The 18,048-nt window shown below is 44.2% G+C and overlaps 1 protein-coding gene across 1 annotated transcript in view; it reads left to right on the top strand.

Moving 5' to 3' along the window:
- The first annotated feature begins 570 nt into the window (after positions 1 to 570).
- Positions 571 to 18,048, top strand: part of LOC137545306 (protein FAM186A-like) — a 43,375-nt gene continuing 25,897 nt past the window's right edge. The window contains exon 1 of the mRNA XM_068266421.1: positions 571 to 596. Coding sequence (XP_068122522.1) covers positions 571 to 596 — 26 coding nt within the window. The remainder of the gene's footprint in view (positions 597 to 18,048) is intronic.

Below are 18,048 nucleotides of genomic sequence, written 5' to 3'. Positions count from 1 at the left end.
GCGGTTCCCTCCGCTCCAGCCGGCATCTCTGCTGCTACTGCCACTCAGTTCCGGGTGGCGGCTTGATGACGTCATCAAGCCGGGACCTGGTGCTGACATCAGAAGGAGCAGAGATGCCGGCAAGAGCGGTGGGAGGCGCCGATCGTTGCGGGAACGGCAGGGAGGTGAGTGGATGCTCTTCTTTCCCCCCTACCACCGCAGTTGTCAAATTGATCACTACGATCCGCCGGCGATCGTAGTGATCAGGTGATCAGCAGCCATACGCGATGGCTCCTGAACACTGAGGGGAGATGCCAGCTGTCATATGACAGCTTAATCTCTGCGGCGCGCACGATCGCGTCGGGACGGTTCGTTAGCGCGGACGCTGAATCAACGTACTTGGTCCCCAAAAGGTTAAAGAACCACGTGTAACCGCAGAGAAATGCACATGTTGTTAGGCTGTCTAACAGGCAGGAATTTTTATATTCCGTTATTATTGTGTATTTACAATGTGGACAGAACAAAGGTCTGCGTAATAAGCTGCATAACATACAGCAAAACACTCATTCACAGCGACAGAGCGGGGAAAGCATGAGCGACACCGAGGAGGACGACAGGTGGGTGACACATAGTGACCAGCCGGGGATAACACTACTCAAAGAGGCCCTGTGGTGACATACACATAGTGACCGGCTGGGGATATCAGTACTTAAAGGGGCCCTGTAGTGACATACACACAGTGACCGGCTGGGGATATCAGTACTTAAAGGGGCCCTGTAGTGACATACACACAGTGACCGGCTGGGGATATCAGTACTTAAAGAGGCCCTGTAGTGACATACACATAGTGACCGGCTGGGGATATCAGTACTTAAAGAGGCCCTGTAGTGACATACACACAGTGACCGGCTGGGGATATCAGTACTTAAAGAGGCCCTGTAGTGATACACACAGTGACCGGCTGGGGAGGCCCTGTAGTGACATACACATAGTGACCGGCTGGGGATATCAGTACTTAAAGGGGCCCTGTAGTGACATACACACAGTGACCGGCTGGGGATATCAGTACTTAAAGAGGCCCTGTAGTGACATACACATAGTGACGGGCTGGGGATATCAGTACTTAAAGAGGCCCTGTGGTGACATATATTAGACTGCAGTAAATCAATCTGGATTCACACTTTTATGGTAATTATCCTGATTTCTGCATCAGAAACACTTCATGTATCTATATATTGCTGGATATTGGTGTGTAGCCCCGCCTTTCCTGTGATGTCACAGCCTAGGCTGATTAGCTCTGCAGAATTCTCACCCTAGAGCCTTCTGGGTGACCAGGTATATTTCCTACTGGCTTTAGAACTTTAAGTACAAACATTCCGCAGTGATCAACCTGACAGGACTAAAACTGTAGCCATCAGAATGTAAATCTGCATGAGAATTATTTTTTTTACAAGGAGCATACACTGACTAAATAATTTATAAATAAATATTGTAATTAAATATTTCATTTTATTCATTACATTATTTTTACTACAGTTCCTCTTTAAATATTACAGCCGCACGGGCGTGAGTCTCACATCCGTGCAGTTTGCGGGGCAGCGCGGGCGATCGCAATGGTCCCAGCGACAGGGAGGATGTGTGGAAGGGGACAGAAGTTCCCTGAGCCAATCCATGCTTGTCCGGCGAGAATGATCACTGTTCTTGTTCAGAAACAGTGATCATTCTCAAATGGTGCCGCCGCGCTCCCTCCCTCCCGCTTGCTCAAACTGCCGATCGTTAGATCCCATTCCTTCATCTATCCTCTAAGTCCCTGTGATCCCTATCATCATTCAGATGCCTGCATCACTTCCGGAGTGTACGTAATAGAAAAAAAACTGCACAAGGACATCTTGTGGCCAAATAGTAAAATTACACCTACAGACATTAGGAAATAATTTTTTTTAATATGTATGTCAAGAGGGTATATTATTATTAAATTATGGGCTTAAAATTAGTGATGGATGAAAAACTGAAAAAATGCACCTTTATTTACAAATAAAATACTTTGGTGGATTTGATCTGCCCCCTATACATCATCATTGGGCTAAACTTTGACCCCTTACCTCACAGTCAGCAGACACATGGCAGCCAATCAGCTAGTACCCCCTCCTGGATGCCCCACCCCACTATAAAAATGCCAGGGGGGCAGCCATCTTAGCATAAAACCTCAGTGCTGTAGGAGACAGGTCTGCTGGTCCTAGTAGTGCACCGACCATAACCCACCTTCACGCCACTACTGGCATCTAGTATCCACTGGCCCCTGTGTAAAACCTCAGTTCTGTAGGAGACAGGTCTGCTGGTCCTAGCAGTGCTCTGACCATAACCCAATAATCCTTCACCACCACTACTGGCATCTAGTATCCACTACTGCCCCCTGTATAAGGGCTCAGTGCAGAATCAGTGTTTTTTGTCACTTAATTGTCATTGAACTACCTCAGCCTGACCATAGAGGCTGGAAAACCGCGATCGCCTGCACTCCCACGATTGTGCGCACGACAAGCACAGCAGCCACTGCACACCACTACACCAAGATTGCCGCCAAGAGGACAACTAGGTGTCAACTAGTAAAAACAAAGATATGCTCACCTGATGTAATCACTGAAGGTCTTTGCAGTTGTTTGCGGACTGCGGTGCGTTAAACGCGACGTTTTGTCTGTCAGTGTGAAGCGGGCGTAACCCTCACGCTACCCGATTGACATGTACACACGCCGGATGTTTTAAAGCACTTTAGGAACGCAGCGTGATCTGATTTCTGCCCTTAAAACAGAAATCTGCGATCAAAACACGACTCTGCATCAACTACGTAACTTTTGGTGGGACTTTTGCCATGGACCCCCCTCCGGCATGCCACAGTCCAGGTGTTAGTGTTAGGTCCCTTGTAACAACTGTTCCATCACTTTTGTGGCCAGAAACAGTCAAAATTTGATATTTGGACAATCTCTGCTGATTATTTACATACCCCCCCCCCCCCCCCCCCAAAAAAAAAATTATGCGAGGATTGACGAGTTGGGGTGCCGAGCGTGTCACTGCAAAGTGTGGGGGATTTGGGGGGGGGGGAAGAAGTGGTCAGGATGTGGATGGAGCTAACTATTATGAAGCTCTGTACTCAGTGACATGACTATGTACTCTGTAATGTGCTGCAGAAGATGTTAGTGCTATATAAATACATAATAACATGGTAGGACATTACACTATGACTATGGTAGGATTAGAGTGTGAGCTCCTCTGAGGACAGTCAGTGACATGACTATGTACTCTGTAATGTGCTGCAGAAGATGTCAGTGCTATATAAATACATAATAATAATAATATGGTAGGACATTAGACTATGACTATGGTAGGATTAGAGTGTGAGCTCCTCTGAGGACAGTCAGTGACATGACTATGTACTCTGTAAAGTGCTGCAGAAGATGTCAGTGTTATATAAATACATAATAATAATAATATGGTAGGACATTAGGCTATGACTGTGGTAGGATTAGATTGTGAGCTCCTCTGAGGACAGTCAGTGACATGACTATGTACTCTGTAATGTGCTGCAGAAGATGTCAGTGCTATATAAATACATAATAATAATATGGTAGGACATTGGACTATGACTATGGTAGGATTAGATTGTGAGCTCCTCTGAGGACAGTCAGTGACATGACTATGTACTCTGTAATGTGCTGCAGAAGATGTCAGTGCTATATAAATACATAATAATAATAATATGGTAGGACATTAGACTATGACTATGGTAGGATTAGATTGTGAGCTCCTCTGAGGACAGTCAGTGACATGACTATGTGCTCTGTAATGTGCTGCAGGAGATGTCAGTGCTATATAAATACATAATAATAATAATATGGTAGGACATTAGACTATGACTATGGTAGGATTAGAGTGTGAGCTCCTCTGAGGACAGTCAGAAAAGGGGAACATACCAAAGAGGAGGATGCATAGATGGGGGAGGGAGGGGAGGATAAAGAGGTAGAGGCACAAGACAGAGAGCCTGGTGGGAGAGGAGAAATGGCAGGAAATCCTCTCACTAGGACTGGTAATGGGAGCACAATGGGGCAAGCAGCCGGGCAGCGCATGTGCAGTACGTCCCGACTGGCCAAGCTCACGGGGCTTCTACCGGGCAAACGAGGAGGCTGAGGACGGCGGCGAGGGAGTGATCCGTGCGGAGGGAGCTGGAGGAAGCCCCAGGTATGTACAAAATGTTTATATCCTTAGATCTCAGGTACTCTTTAAGCGGGGTACACACATCAGATAAGAATCTTTGCAAAGCGAGGAATCAATTTTCTGCATAGGTTTGTGAAGAAAGTTTGAATGGTGGATCTTCCCTTACACATGCAAACGATCAGTTCATGCAGAGGACCCGAGAAATGCTTGTCGATTTATGACCGTTTTCCACGCTTGCGCTGTGCACACAACGATTAAGAAATATCTGATGATCTCATACACATCTTGTTTAACCACCCTGGCGTTCTGATTAAATCGCCAGGGTGGCTGCGGGAGGGTTTTTTTTAAATAAAAAAAAAACTATTTCATGCAGCCAACTGAAAGTTGGCTGCATGAAAGCCCACTAGAGGGCGCTCCGGAGGCGATCTTCCGATCGCCTCCGGCGCCCAGAATAAACAAGGAAGGCCGCAATGAGCGGCCTTCCTTGTTTTGCTTATATCGTCGCCATAGCGACGAGCGGAGTGACGTCATCGACGTCAGCCGACGTCCTGACGTCAGCCGCCTCCGATCCAGCCCTTAGCGCTGGCCGGAACTTTTTGTTCCGGCTGCGCAGGGCTCAGGCGGCTAGGGGGGCCCTCTTTCGCCGCTGCTCGCGGCGAATCGCCGCAGAGCGGCGGCGATCAGGCAGCACACGCGGCTGGCAAAGTGCCGGCTGCGTGTGCTGCACTTTATTTGATAAAAATCGGCCCAGCAGGGCCTGAGCGGCAGCCTCCGGCGGTGATGGACGAGCTGAGCTCGTCCAGACCGCTCAGGAGGTTAACGAACAATAGTCTGCAGATCAGATCCGCCAGGATGGGTTTGTAAGACTGAGAGACAAATATCTTTGATTGATGTCCTTGGGTGGCTTTTGCAAATTTTTGTTTTATGACGATTATCTGCAGATCGATCGTTATTTGTTTTCCAAAGACTTTACCTCTTGCGTGTATGCATATTTTAAAGCTTATACACACCATGCAATTTTCACGTTAGGTCAAATGATCAATCAATAATTTCCAGCATTTCTGATCAAGAAGGATATCAATTTTTAGATCAGTACTGCTCAAAATTGATCTTTTTCTCAATCAGAAGCAGGTCAAGACATGGAAATAATCGATCGATCGGTCTGATGTGAAAATTGCATGGAATAAGCTAAGCACCCATGGACAGATGGATCATGCAGTCCTGCCAACTAACACATCTGTCAACATTCCACGAAAAGCGATTGATGGGACGCAAACAATCATTTAAACGATCTCTCCCATTTTTTGCTAAAGTCTATTGCAATATCACACTATCATATTTATAAGCAGGGATCACAGAATGAGACCACATGGTAGATCCAGCCGCATGAGAGATCGACCACTGCTAACAGCTACGGCATGAAGCTAACATACTGGACACGTAACGACAAGGAGGTGGTGATATTACTGAACGGAGCAGATTCTAGCGTGACACGTGTCAGTCTGTGGTCAGTGGCTTGTGCTGGAATACACTGCACTCTGCAGTCACCTCCTCTGACAGCTGTATATTATACAGGATCTTCTCAAAAAATTAGCATATTGTGATAAAGTTCATTATTTTTTGTAATGTACTGATAAACATTAGACTTTCATATATTTTAGATTCAAATACACACAACTGAAGTAGTTCAAGCCTTTTATTGTTTTAATATTGATGATTTTGGCATACAGCTCATGAAAACCCAAACTTCCTATCTCAAAAAATTAGCATATTTCATCCGACCAATAAAAGAAAAGTGTTTTTAAAACAAAAAACGTCAACCTTCAAATAATGATGTTCAGTTATGCACTCAATACTTGGTCGGGAATCCTTTTGCAGAAATGTCTGCTTCAATGCAGTGTGGCATGGAGGCAATCAGCGTGAGGCACTGCTCAGGTGTAATGGAGGCCCAGGATGCTTCGATAGCGGCCTTAAGCTCATCCAGAGTGTTGGGTCTTGCGTCTCTCAACTTTCTCTTCACAATATCCCACAGATTCTCTATGGGGTTCAGGTCAGGAGGGTTGGCAGGCCAATTGAGCACAGTAATACCGTGGTCAGTAAACCAGTGGTTTTGGCACTGTGAGCAGGTGCCAGGTCGTGCTGAAAAATGAAATCTTCATCTCCATAAAGCTTTTCAGCAGATGGAAGCATGAAGTGCTCCAAAATCTCCTGATAGCTAGCTGCTTTGACCCTGAACTTGATAAACCACAGTGGACCAACACCAGCAGCTGACATGGCACCTCAGACCATCACTGTGGGTACTTGACACTGGACTTCAGGCATTTTGGCATTTCCCTCTCCCCAGTCTTCCTCCAGACTCTGGCACCTTGATTTCCGAATGACATGTAAAAGTTGCTTTCATCTGAAAAAAGTACTTTGGACCACTGAGCAACAGTCCAGTGCTGCTTCTCTGTAGCCCAGGTCAAGCGCTTCTGCCGCTGTTTCTGGTTCAAAAGTGGGTTCATGCTTCCATCTGCTGAAAAGCTTTATGGAGATGAAGATTTCATTTTTCAGCACAACCTGGCACCTGCTCACAGTGCCAAAACCACTGGTAAATGGTTTACTGACCATGGTATTACTGTGCTCAATTGGCCTGCCAACTCTCCTGACCTGAACCCCATAGAGAATCTGTGGGATATTGTGAAGAGATAGTTGAGAGACGCAAGACCCAACACTCTGGATGAGCTTAAGGCCGCTATTGAAGCATCCTGGGCCTCCATAACACCTGAGCAGTGCCACAGGCTGATTGCCTCCATGCCACGCCGCATTGAAGCAGTCATTTCTGCAAAAGGATTCCCGACCAAGTATTGAGTGCATAACTGAACATCATTATTTGAAGGTCGACTTTTTTTGTTTTCAAAACACTTTTCTTTTATTGGTCGGAGGAAATATGCTAATTTTTTGAGATAGGAAATTTGGGTTTTCATGAGCTGTATGCCAAAATCATCAATATTAAAACAATAAAAGGCTTGAACTACTTCAGTTGTGTGTATTTGAATCTAAAATATATGAAAGTCTAATGTTTATCAGTACATTACAGAAAATAATGAACTTTATCACAATATGCTAATTTTTTTAGAAGATCCTGTATATCTGTGTATCATCCACACTGATGTGACACTGCTGCCATCTAGTGGCCACACTGCAGTCCTGACATCCCTATACGTTTTACCCTTCCTTCATATACAGTGCTGCCCATAAATTATTCATACCCCCTGACAAATCTTGACTGAGGGCTCATTCACACTAGGGGCGTTTTTGGCCTTTGTTCAAGCACAGGCTATTTTTAAATCGCCCCCAAAACGCTTGTGCAATGAATGTCTATGAGAAGGGTCATATCAGCGCAGTTGGTGTGCTGTGCGTTCAGCAAGGCGGTGCTTGTACCATTTTTGAGGTGATTTTGTCTCAATGGAAGGTATAGGAAAAACCCAAAACGCTCACAAAATCACTTTGTGCAGCGATTGCGTTTTTAAGAATAAATACATTGTATTTATTTTTTTCCGGATCAAAGAGTTCACTTCCTGCGTTGTGTCAGGGAGGGAATTCAATAAACGCTCAGGAAAAGTGCTTAGAAAGCGCTTTTAACAAAAATGCAACACCCACCCAAGCGCCAGGAATCAGAGAAAAAAACTCAAAAAAGCAAAACGCCAATGCGAACAGAACACAATTTGAATGAGCCCTTAGAGTTACTTTTATTCAACCAGCAAGTACATTTTTTGATGAAACCTGACATAGGTGTCTCCCAAAAGATAAACAGACAATGTACAAGAGGCATGATTGTGAGGAAAAACATTTCTCAGCTTTCATTAACATTTGAGCAAAAAGTGTCCAGTCCAAAATTATTCACACCCTTCTCAATAATCAATAGAAAAGCCTTTATTGGCTATTACAGCTATCAAACGCTTCCTATAATTGCAGACCAGCTTTTTGCGTGTCTCCACAGGTATTTTTGCCCATTCATCTTTAGCAATGAGCTCCAAATCTTTCAGGCTGGAAGGTCATTTTACCATCACCCTGATCTTTAACTCCTTCCACAGATTCTCAATTGGATCCAAGTCAGGACTCTGGATGGGCCACTCCAAAATGTTAATGTTGTTGTCTGCTAACTATTTCTTCACCACTTTTGATGAATGTTTTGTGTCATTGTCATGCTGAAATGTCCACTGGTGCCCAGGAACAAGTTTCTATCCAGACTGCCTGATGTTGTCGTTGAGAATCCTCATATATTACTCTGTTTTCATGGCACCGTTTACTGTGATTAGGTTCCCTGGCTGAAAAACACCCCCAAAGCATTAGGTTCCCACCACCATGTTTGGCAGCGGGGATGGTGTTTTTTTGGGTTGAAGGCTTCTCCTTTTTTACGCCAAATGAAGGAAACATCATTGTGACGAAACTACTCAATTTTTGTTTCATCTGACCATAACACAGAAGTCCAGAAGTCTTCTTCTTTGTCCAGATGAGCATTTGCAAAGGCCAAGCGAGCTTCTGTGAGCCTTATCTGGAGAAGTGGCGTCCTCCTTGGTCTGCATCCATGGAACCCAGCAGTGTCTGTTGGATTGTCTGCCTTGAGACATTGCCACCAGCAGAGCCCAGATTCACCAGGATGGCCTTGGTGGTGATCCTTGGGTTCTTTATCACCTCTCTCCCTATCCTCCTGGCTAGCACAGGTGTCACTTTTGGCTTCCGACCACCTCCTCTGAGATTTTCCCCAGTGTGGAACATCTTGTATTTTTTACTAATAGATAGGGCTGGAGAAGCGGAGTATTTTAGGAGAGGGGACTTATGTGAACAATATATAGACGACAGTTAAACTTTTCTCAGTGTTAATTAGTAATATTTACTGCTTCTGCTCTCAGCCAGTTAGCACCTCTGCTCACTTATATCGCTCCTGTGGTCTTTCCAGATTAACCCTGTGAGACGCAGGTCACTGAGTACAGCTAGTCGTTACCAATTAAGCATGTCAAACGTCGCTTCTGGTCACCGTCCTTCATCACCCCTTGTCACTCATTTACTTGATAGAAAGTTCAGTTTTAAGTCCACAAGGAGAGCTAGTACTCCTACAGCTTCATCCAATAATCACGTCACTGATGTCTTCTGCAGCACTTTACAGAGCATATAGTCATGTCACTGACTGTTCCCAGAGGGGCTCACAATCTAATCCTACCACAGTCATAGTCTAATGTCCTACCATATTATTATATAGCATTTATATAGCACTGACATCTTCTGCAGCACATTACAGAGTACATAGTCATGTCACTGACTGTCCTCAGAGGAGCTCACACTCTAACCCTACCATAGCCATAGTCTAATGTCCTACCATATTATTATTATGTATTTATATAGCACTGACATCTTCTGCAGCACATTACAGAGTACATAGTCATGTCACTGACTGTCCTCAGAGGAGCTCATACTCTAATCCTACCATAGTCATAGTCTAATGTCCTACCATATTATTATGTATTTATATAGCACTGACATCTTCTGCAGCACATTACAGAGTACATAGTCATGCCACTGACTGTCCTCAGAGGAGCTCACACTCTAATCCTACCATAGTCATAGTCTAATGGCCTACCATATTATTATATAGCATTTATATAGCACTGACATCTCCTGCAGCACATTACAGAGTACATAGTCATGTCACTGACTGTCCTCAGAGGAGCTCACAATCTAATCCTACCATAGTCATAGTGTAATGTCCTACCATATTATTATTATGTGTTTATATATCTCTGACATCTTGTGCAGCACTTTACAGAGCATATAGCCATGTCACTGACTGTCCTCAGAGGAGCTCACACTCTAATCCTACCATAGTCATAGTCTAATGTCCTACCATATTATTATTATGTATTTATATAGCACTGACATCTCCTGCAGCACATTACAGAGTACATAGTCATGTCACTGACTGTCCTCAGAGGAGCTCACAATCTAATCCTACCATAGTCATAGTCTAATGTCCTACCATATTATTATTATGTATTTATATAGCACTGACATCTTCTGCAGCACATTACAGAGTACATAGTCATGTCACTGACTGTCCTCAGAGGAGCTCACACTCTAATCCTACCATAGTCATAGTCTAATGTCCTACCATATTATTATTATGAATTTATATAGCACTGACATCTTCTGCAGCACTTTACAGAGTACATAGTCATGTCACTGACTGTCCTCAGAGGAGCTCACACTCTAATCCTACCATAGTCAGTCTAATGTCCTACCATATTATTATTATGTATTTATATAGCACTGACATCTTCTGCAGCACATTACAGAGTACATAGCCATGTCACTGACTGTCCTCAGAGGGGCTCACAATCTAATCCTGCCATAGTCACAGTCTAATGTCCTACCATATTATTATTATGTATTTATATAGCACTGACATCTTCTGCAGCACATTACAGAGTACACAGTCATGTCGCTGACTGTCCTCAGAGGAGCTCACACTCTAATCCTACCATAGTCAGTCTAATGTCCTACCATATTATTATTATGTATTTATATAGCACTGACATCTTCTGCAGCACATTACAGAGTACATAGTCATGTCACTGACTGTCCTCAGAGGAGCTCACACTCTAATCCTACCATAGTCATAGTCTAATGTCCTACCATATTATTATTATGTATTTATATAGCACTGACATTTTCTGCAGCACATTACAGAGTACATAGTCATGTCACTGACTGTCCTCAGAGGAGCTCACACTCTAATCCTACCATAGTCAGTCTAATGTCCTACCATATTATTATTATTATTATTATTATTATTATCTATATACAGGGCCGGATTTGTACTCTTTACCGCCCTAGGCCACTGTCACCAGCCGCCCCCCTTCAGTAGGTAGCGAGATGACCCCTCCTCCCTTCCCTTTAATATAGGTAGCCAGATGACCCCCCCCCCCCAGCTGGCCTTCACACCACAGCAGCCATCAGTGTCACTCGTTTCTCCACTCGTCTCCAGTGCAGAAGCCTCCTCTTCCTTTCTGTCTCCAATGCTGCCCAAGTCCATAGCCGCCGGCCACAATGCAAACGTGCACAGAGAGCAAGGTGGCTGCTGCACAGACAGCTAGCAGCAGAGTACCGCAGTTAGGTGCTCGTCTGATCTCCCTGCATTGCAGCATTTGCAAGCTTACAAATGCTGCACCAGACTAGCCTGCTGCTTAGGTGCCCTTCCAACTGTGGTTCCCTAGGCCATGGCCTAGGTGGCCTATGCCTAAATCCGGCCCTGTCTATATAGCACTGACATCTTGTGTAGCACACAGTAGAGCTCCCCCTGGTGGCTGCAGCACATCTAAAGGGATGACAGTCTGCACACACACAGCTCCCTGCCTGCCGCCCTGCTAGAAGGCTGGTAAGTGACACTTACCGACCAGGGCTTGATGAATTGAGGCAGTTTGTTCTGTAAATTACCAAACTTCTGCCTCATGGGGGAAAACTGTTGTAAATTTGGAAAAAAAAGTGTAATATATCGTAGGAGGTATTTTACCATCCGAAATGATTTTACCGAACTGCTTATTGTGAAAAGAGCCCTATGTGGTTATCAAGAGCTAAACAACTCCTGAGGAAGTGAAGCTTTGTTCTTCACGAAAAGCGTTGAGCCAAGTGCTCGTCCTTGATGACTATTGTTCCTTTATGATAAAATTATCTGATGATTGTATGAAAATGATGTATGCTTTTGGTCATTCAGATATCTCAAACATCTAACCCAGACATGGGCAAACTTGGCCCTCCAGCTGTTAAGGAACTACAAGTCCCAAAATGCATTGCAGGAGTCTTACAGCCACAGTCATGACTCATAAAGGTAAATGCATTGTGGGACTTGTAGTTCCTTAACAGCTGGAGGGCCATGTTTGCCCATGCCTGATCTAACCTCTCGGCTTGGTGATCTTGCACATCGTAACTAGAGATGGCTTGAACCTCCGATTTTCGGTTCGTGACCTTCAAACGTGAGCTTTCGCAAAAGTTCGGTTTGCACGAACTTTCGCGAACCGCAATAGACTTCAATGGGGATGCGAACTTTAAAACTAGAAACATTTATGCTGGCCACAAAAGTGATGGAAAAGATGTTTCAAGGGGTCTAACACCTGGAGGGGGGCATGGCGGAGTGGGATACACACCAAAAGTCCCAGGGAAAAGTCTGGATTTGTCGCAAAGCAGCGTTTTAAGGGCAGAAATCACATTGAATGCTAAATTGGAGGCCTAAAGTGCTTTCAAACATCTTGCATGTGTATACATCAATCAGGGAGTGTAATTAGAGTTCTGCTTCACACTGATATGTAGGTAGAAAAAAACAAAGTCTTGTAAAAGTAATACCTTTTAATGGCTAACTGATAAAGTTAAATAATGCAAGCTTTCTGGGATCTAGTCCCCTTCTTCAGGCATATTTCTAGATGTTAGCTGTAGTAAAACACTGATGCAGGGAAGCTGCATGAAGATGGCAGTTGTACTGGTTACTGTATAGCAGTTAGATGTCAGGTGATCAGCAGGCTGGAGCCAGTGAGCTTATGCAAGCAAACATGAAATCTAGCAGGTTTCTGAAGATAGTGAAGCCAAGTCAATCATGTTACATAAGGAGTCATGAATCCCATTCCACAATTTAAACCTTCTGTTAATGTCTTGAACATTTTCATAAATTTGTAGAAATCTTTCTTGCTTGTTCATTTTTGAAGTTACCCTTAAGAATAAATACTTTTAGATCTTGCATGCTGTGTCCTGGTTCGCAGAAGTGTTGGCCCACTGGTGTGTCCATTTTACCCTCATTAATTTTAAAGCGGTGATGGTTCATTCTTGTGCGCAGTTTTTGTCCTGTTTCTCCTATATAGATACCTCTTGAGGGGCATTTCATGCAGCGTATCATGTATACAACATTGGATGATTCACAGGAAAATTGGTCTGATATTTGATGATATTTCTGTGAGTTTGGTATTTGTATTTGGCTTGTGCACAAGATATAAGGGCAGGTCTCACACCTTGCGTTATTACAGGGTAATGTGCCTGGAGTTTCTGGTGTAGATAATGCACTTCTGATAATCATTTGTCTCAAATTGGGAGGTTGTCTGAAAGCAAGCATTGGTAAATCAGGAAAAACTTCTTTCAGGCGTTTGTCTTTATGAAGTATCGGTTGCAGGGCTTTCGATATCTTCCTCAGTGTCTTTAATCTTGTAACACCAGTGGGCCAACACTTCTGCGAACCAGGACACAGCATGCAAGATCTAAAAGTATTTATTCTTAAGGGTAACTTCAAAAATGAACAAGCAAGAAAGATTTCTGAGTCCAAATTTATGAAAATGTTCAAGACATTAACAGAAGGTTTAAATTGTGGAATGGGATTCATGACTCCTTATGTAACATGAATGATTGACTTGGCTTCACTATCTTCAGAAACCTGCTAGATTTCATGTTTGCTTGCATAAGCTCACTGGCTCCAGCCTGCTGATCACCTGACATCTAACTGCTAAACAGCAACCAGTACAACTGCCATCTTCATGCAGCTTCCCTGCATCAGTTTTTTACTACAGCTAACATCTAGAAATATGCCTGAAGAAGGGGACTAGATCCCAGAAAGCTTGCATTATTTAACTTTATCAGTTAGCCATTAAAAGGTATTACTTTTACAAGACTTTGTTTTTTTCTACCTACATATATTGTTTGGCTAACACGGTACAGAAACATTTTTACTACATGCTTCACACTGACACACCAAACTCACTGTGTAACGCACCGCAAACAGCTGTTTGTGTAGTGACGGCCGTGCTGGACTGGTGCGCATGATGGCGAGAGTGCAGGCGATGGCGGTTTTCAAGCCCATATGGTCGCCGGGCTGAGGTAGCTCAATGACAGAATAACAGTGACTGTCCAGCTGATCGAATTTGGTCTGTCCACAATGAAGCAACAACCTTATTATCTTGGGTGTGCCACCTCCCCTAGACACTCATATAGCCGGCGGTCATTGCTTCATTGTGATACGCAAGCCCTTTCATCGCGGCAAGGGAAAGATCATGAAGGGGAATTGACACATGTACATGCCTTTTGTTTTGTTGTTGCAGCTGCAGTGCAGCCGGAAAAATTAGGCAGACCTGTACATGCACCACAAACATTATTATAGCAGCCGCTGCTAGCAGCGGCCTTAAAAATTCAGGAATCCGCCTAGAGTCCTGGACCCTGTTGGTAGTGGCGGAGAAGGCAGTCAAGCGGCCTGCAGGCAGAGATGCTGTGTGGGGGCCGACTTAGTCTTGGGGCAGGCAGTCACACTGTGTGTGGGGACTGACTTAGTCTTCGGACAGGCCTGACCGTGCTTTGCAGACCAGTCATCAGTGGTCAGATGGACCCTTGACCCAACGCTGTGTACCAGAGATTTCACCACTTGCCTTTAAACATCACGGTACAGTTTAGGTATCGCCTTTTCTGAGAAATAATTGCGGCCTGGTATCTTCCACTGCAGTGTGTGGCTTTGCTTTTGTGTGCTGCTTTTCCTCAGGTGGTCATTCCATTGCAGTTTGTGCTTTGTAATCATGTGCCTTCGTAAGGAAATTGTCCCTACGCGGGTCTTGGTCTTTCCACGGCTCAATTTTCGGTGGCAGAGAGTACAGATGGCATTGCTCTGTTCTAAGGCAGACACACACAACAATTTCCACACCACTGAACCCTGTGATGATGGCACTTTGGTGATATCTGCTGACGGAGTGTTAAGTGGGGTGCCAGAATCAGAGCAGGAGGAGGACAATATGTCACGCTTCCGTGCGGAAGCTCAGGAAGATGAGGTGAATATTCATCCCAGTCACCCAGTGGCCAGTTGTGTAAAGTTTGGGAACCCTCCCATGTTAAAAATGTAGTTTATGGCACCGCCCACTTTTTCTAACCTTGACATACAGTCACTCAATTATCAAGTTTATCAGCGTTGGGGTCCTTGGTATCAATACTTTGTATATTCCCATTGAAAAATAAACAAATCTGATTGGCTGTTTGTGGCTCCGCCCCCTTTCTGAATTTGGACCATAGTCACCCAGTGACCAACTGTACCAGGTTTTTTTTTCATCAACCAAAGATGTTTATTGATAGAAAAAGTTGGTACAATATAAAATTCAGATACAAATGTACAGAAAAGGGAGAATTTATACAGCTTAGGTATTGGCAATCAAAAAAGAGAAATATTATACAGTATACAACGTAGGTGGTCTTCACATTGGGTTAGAGTAGGTCAAGGCAACAAAGACCAAATCCAATTCAAAAAAGAGAAGAAAAACATTACATCTAACATTACCTAGAGTAACCTATATCCTAAAGACACGACAGGTTTTGTGTAAACATAGAGGTGTGAGGTCAAACTGTACCAGGTTTGAAGCATCTGCTATTAACAGTATAGGAGAATGGTAGCAGCTTAAATATTCCCTTTGAAAATCAAAAGGTGAATTTTTTTTATTGGCTGTTGTAGGCTCCACCCACCTTCCAAAATCTTAATCTGTCACCCAATGACCAACTGTGCAAAGTTTGAGAACCCTGCTATTAACTGTGTAAGAGTGGCTGCAGTTTATATTTTCCCAGTAAAAGTTGTTTTGGCTCCGCCCACTTTGTTACCTTGACACACAGTCACTCAATGACCAAGTTTGTGAGCTTTCAGGTTCCTGGCATCAAAAATGTGTGAATGGAAGCAGTTTATCCACCAAGGAAATCTGATTGGCTGTTTGTGGCCCCGCCCCTTTAGTGAATTTGGACCCCAGTCACACAATGACCGACTGTAGCAAGTTTGAAGCCTCTGCCATTAAAACTGTATGAATAGCAGTAGTTTCAATATTCCCCCTTGAAAATCAATAGGTGAATTTTGATTGGCTTTTGTAGGCTCCACCCATTTTCTTGAATCTTAATCGCATTCACCCAGTGACCAAGTGCGTCAAGTTTGAGAACCCTGCGATTAACAGTCTAAGAATGGCTGCAGTTTACATTTTCCCATGTAAAATGAACGGCTGAAATTTGATTGGCAGTTTTATGCTTCGCCCACTTTTCCTGGATTTGTAACCTCGGTCACCAAGTGACCACCTGTGCCAAGTGTGGGGACTTTGGCTTGATTACTGTGAGAATGGCAGCCTTTTACATTTTTTCCATTGACTTGAATGGGTGGAATCTGATTAGCTGTTTGTAGCTCCGCCCACGTGTGCAGGGGGGCCGCGAGACCCCCAGAACATATCATCCCAGGTAGTAAGGGATCTGTGTACCAAGTTTCGTTCAAATCGGTTAAGCCGTTTTCGCGTGATCGCGGCACACACACACACACACACACACACGCACGCACGCGCACACACACACACACACACATACACACACACACACACACACACATACACACACACACACACACACACACACACAATTTTATATGTATATAGATTGTATTTTTTGGCACTCCTGAGTAAGACACACCTAGATTTAAAGGACAAAAACTGGGGAAATCTGGTGTGCCCATGGTCCAGGAGCAGATGCTTCCCCTTCTCTCCCCAGTGTTTCCCCTTCTGTCCCCCGTTTGTCCTCTGCTATTTATTGCTATTTATCCTCTGCTCCCCCCATGTATCCTCCTCTGCCCCCGTGTATAAACTGTGAGAAGCAGCAGTTTGGCTCACCTAGCCCACGGCTCCAACGGTGATCACAGATCTCTCCTCTCCTCCTCTAGCACCAGCACTAGCGGCGCAGTGAAGCAGAGGAGAGGTCTGTGGAGCCGTGGATCAGGTGAGCCGAGCTGCAGATTCTGACAGTTACACCTGGGAGCGGAAGACACATGGGGGGGCAATGCAGGGAGTCCCCGACGTTGCGACAGGCCAGAATCTATAGTGCCTTCTACTCTAGTAGAAATCTACATTTTACATATATGTATTTTTATGTACACCACATTCCACATTATGCATATTATATTTTTTTCTGATTTTCTTAAATAGTGGATGCGAGTGGCAGTCAGCGTCATCCTTTAGTCATGTTACTGAACAAAGACCCTGTCATGCTCTGCTGGTGACATCCCTGCGATTATGGTGCATGAAATTCCGCTCTTCACCAGCAGATGTCCTCATGAACTTTGCCTAGAATCATGTAAGCTTCTGTGCCTGCCAGCAGAGGGCTCACTCCTCCAGAGCTCATATTCCTCTGCAGACTGTTGTTGGGAGGAGGTTTGAATGGTCACCTGATCTCCCAGCACAAGGATATAAACCAAGCCTGAGCACTAATCCAGTGCTAGTTCATCGTTCCTGTGTTCTGGCCCTCCTAGTTACTGGCTCTTGTTCCCTGTGTCCTGATTATCCTGTATTCTTGTTCATTCTTGCTATCCTGTGCATGACCTGTTGCTATCGTGTCTGCGTGGGTTTCCTCTGGGCACTCCGGTTTCCTCCTACATCCCAAAAGCATACAGATAAGTTAATTGGCTTCCCCCTAAAATTGTCCCTAGACTACAATACATACACTACTACACCATACATAGACATATGACTGGTGAGCCCCTCTGAGGGACAGTCAGTGACAAGACAATATACTCTGTACAGCGCTGCGTAATGTCGGCACTATATAAATACCTAAATAAATCTCTTGATGATTCTTTGCCAAAGCGACTACATTGTATGGTTTGATCCTCTGGTTAATGTCTTGCCTGTATGAGTACCTGTTAGCCTGATCTTTATGTACAGCGAATTGTTGTGTGTGTATATATATATATATATATATATATATATATATATATATATATATATATATATATATATATATATATGTGTGTGTAAATAACTATTGTACATATTACCAGGTTCTGGGGTCTGTGTGCACGCAGCT

This window comes from Hyperolius riggenbachi, chromosome 2 (genome assembly GCF_040937935.1).
Source record: "Hyperolius riggenbachi isolate aHypRig1 chromosome 2, aHypRig1.pri, whole genome shotgun sequence".
Taxonomy (NCBI): domain Eukaryota; kingdom Metazoa; phylum Chordata; class Amphibia; order Anura; family Hyperoliidae; genus Hyperolius; species Hyperolius riggenbachi.
This window is presented reverse-complemented; position numbering and strand designations above follow the sequence as displayed.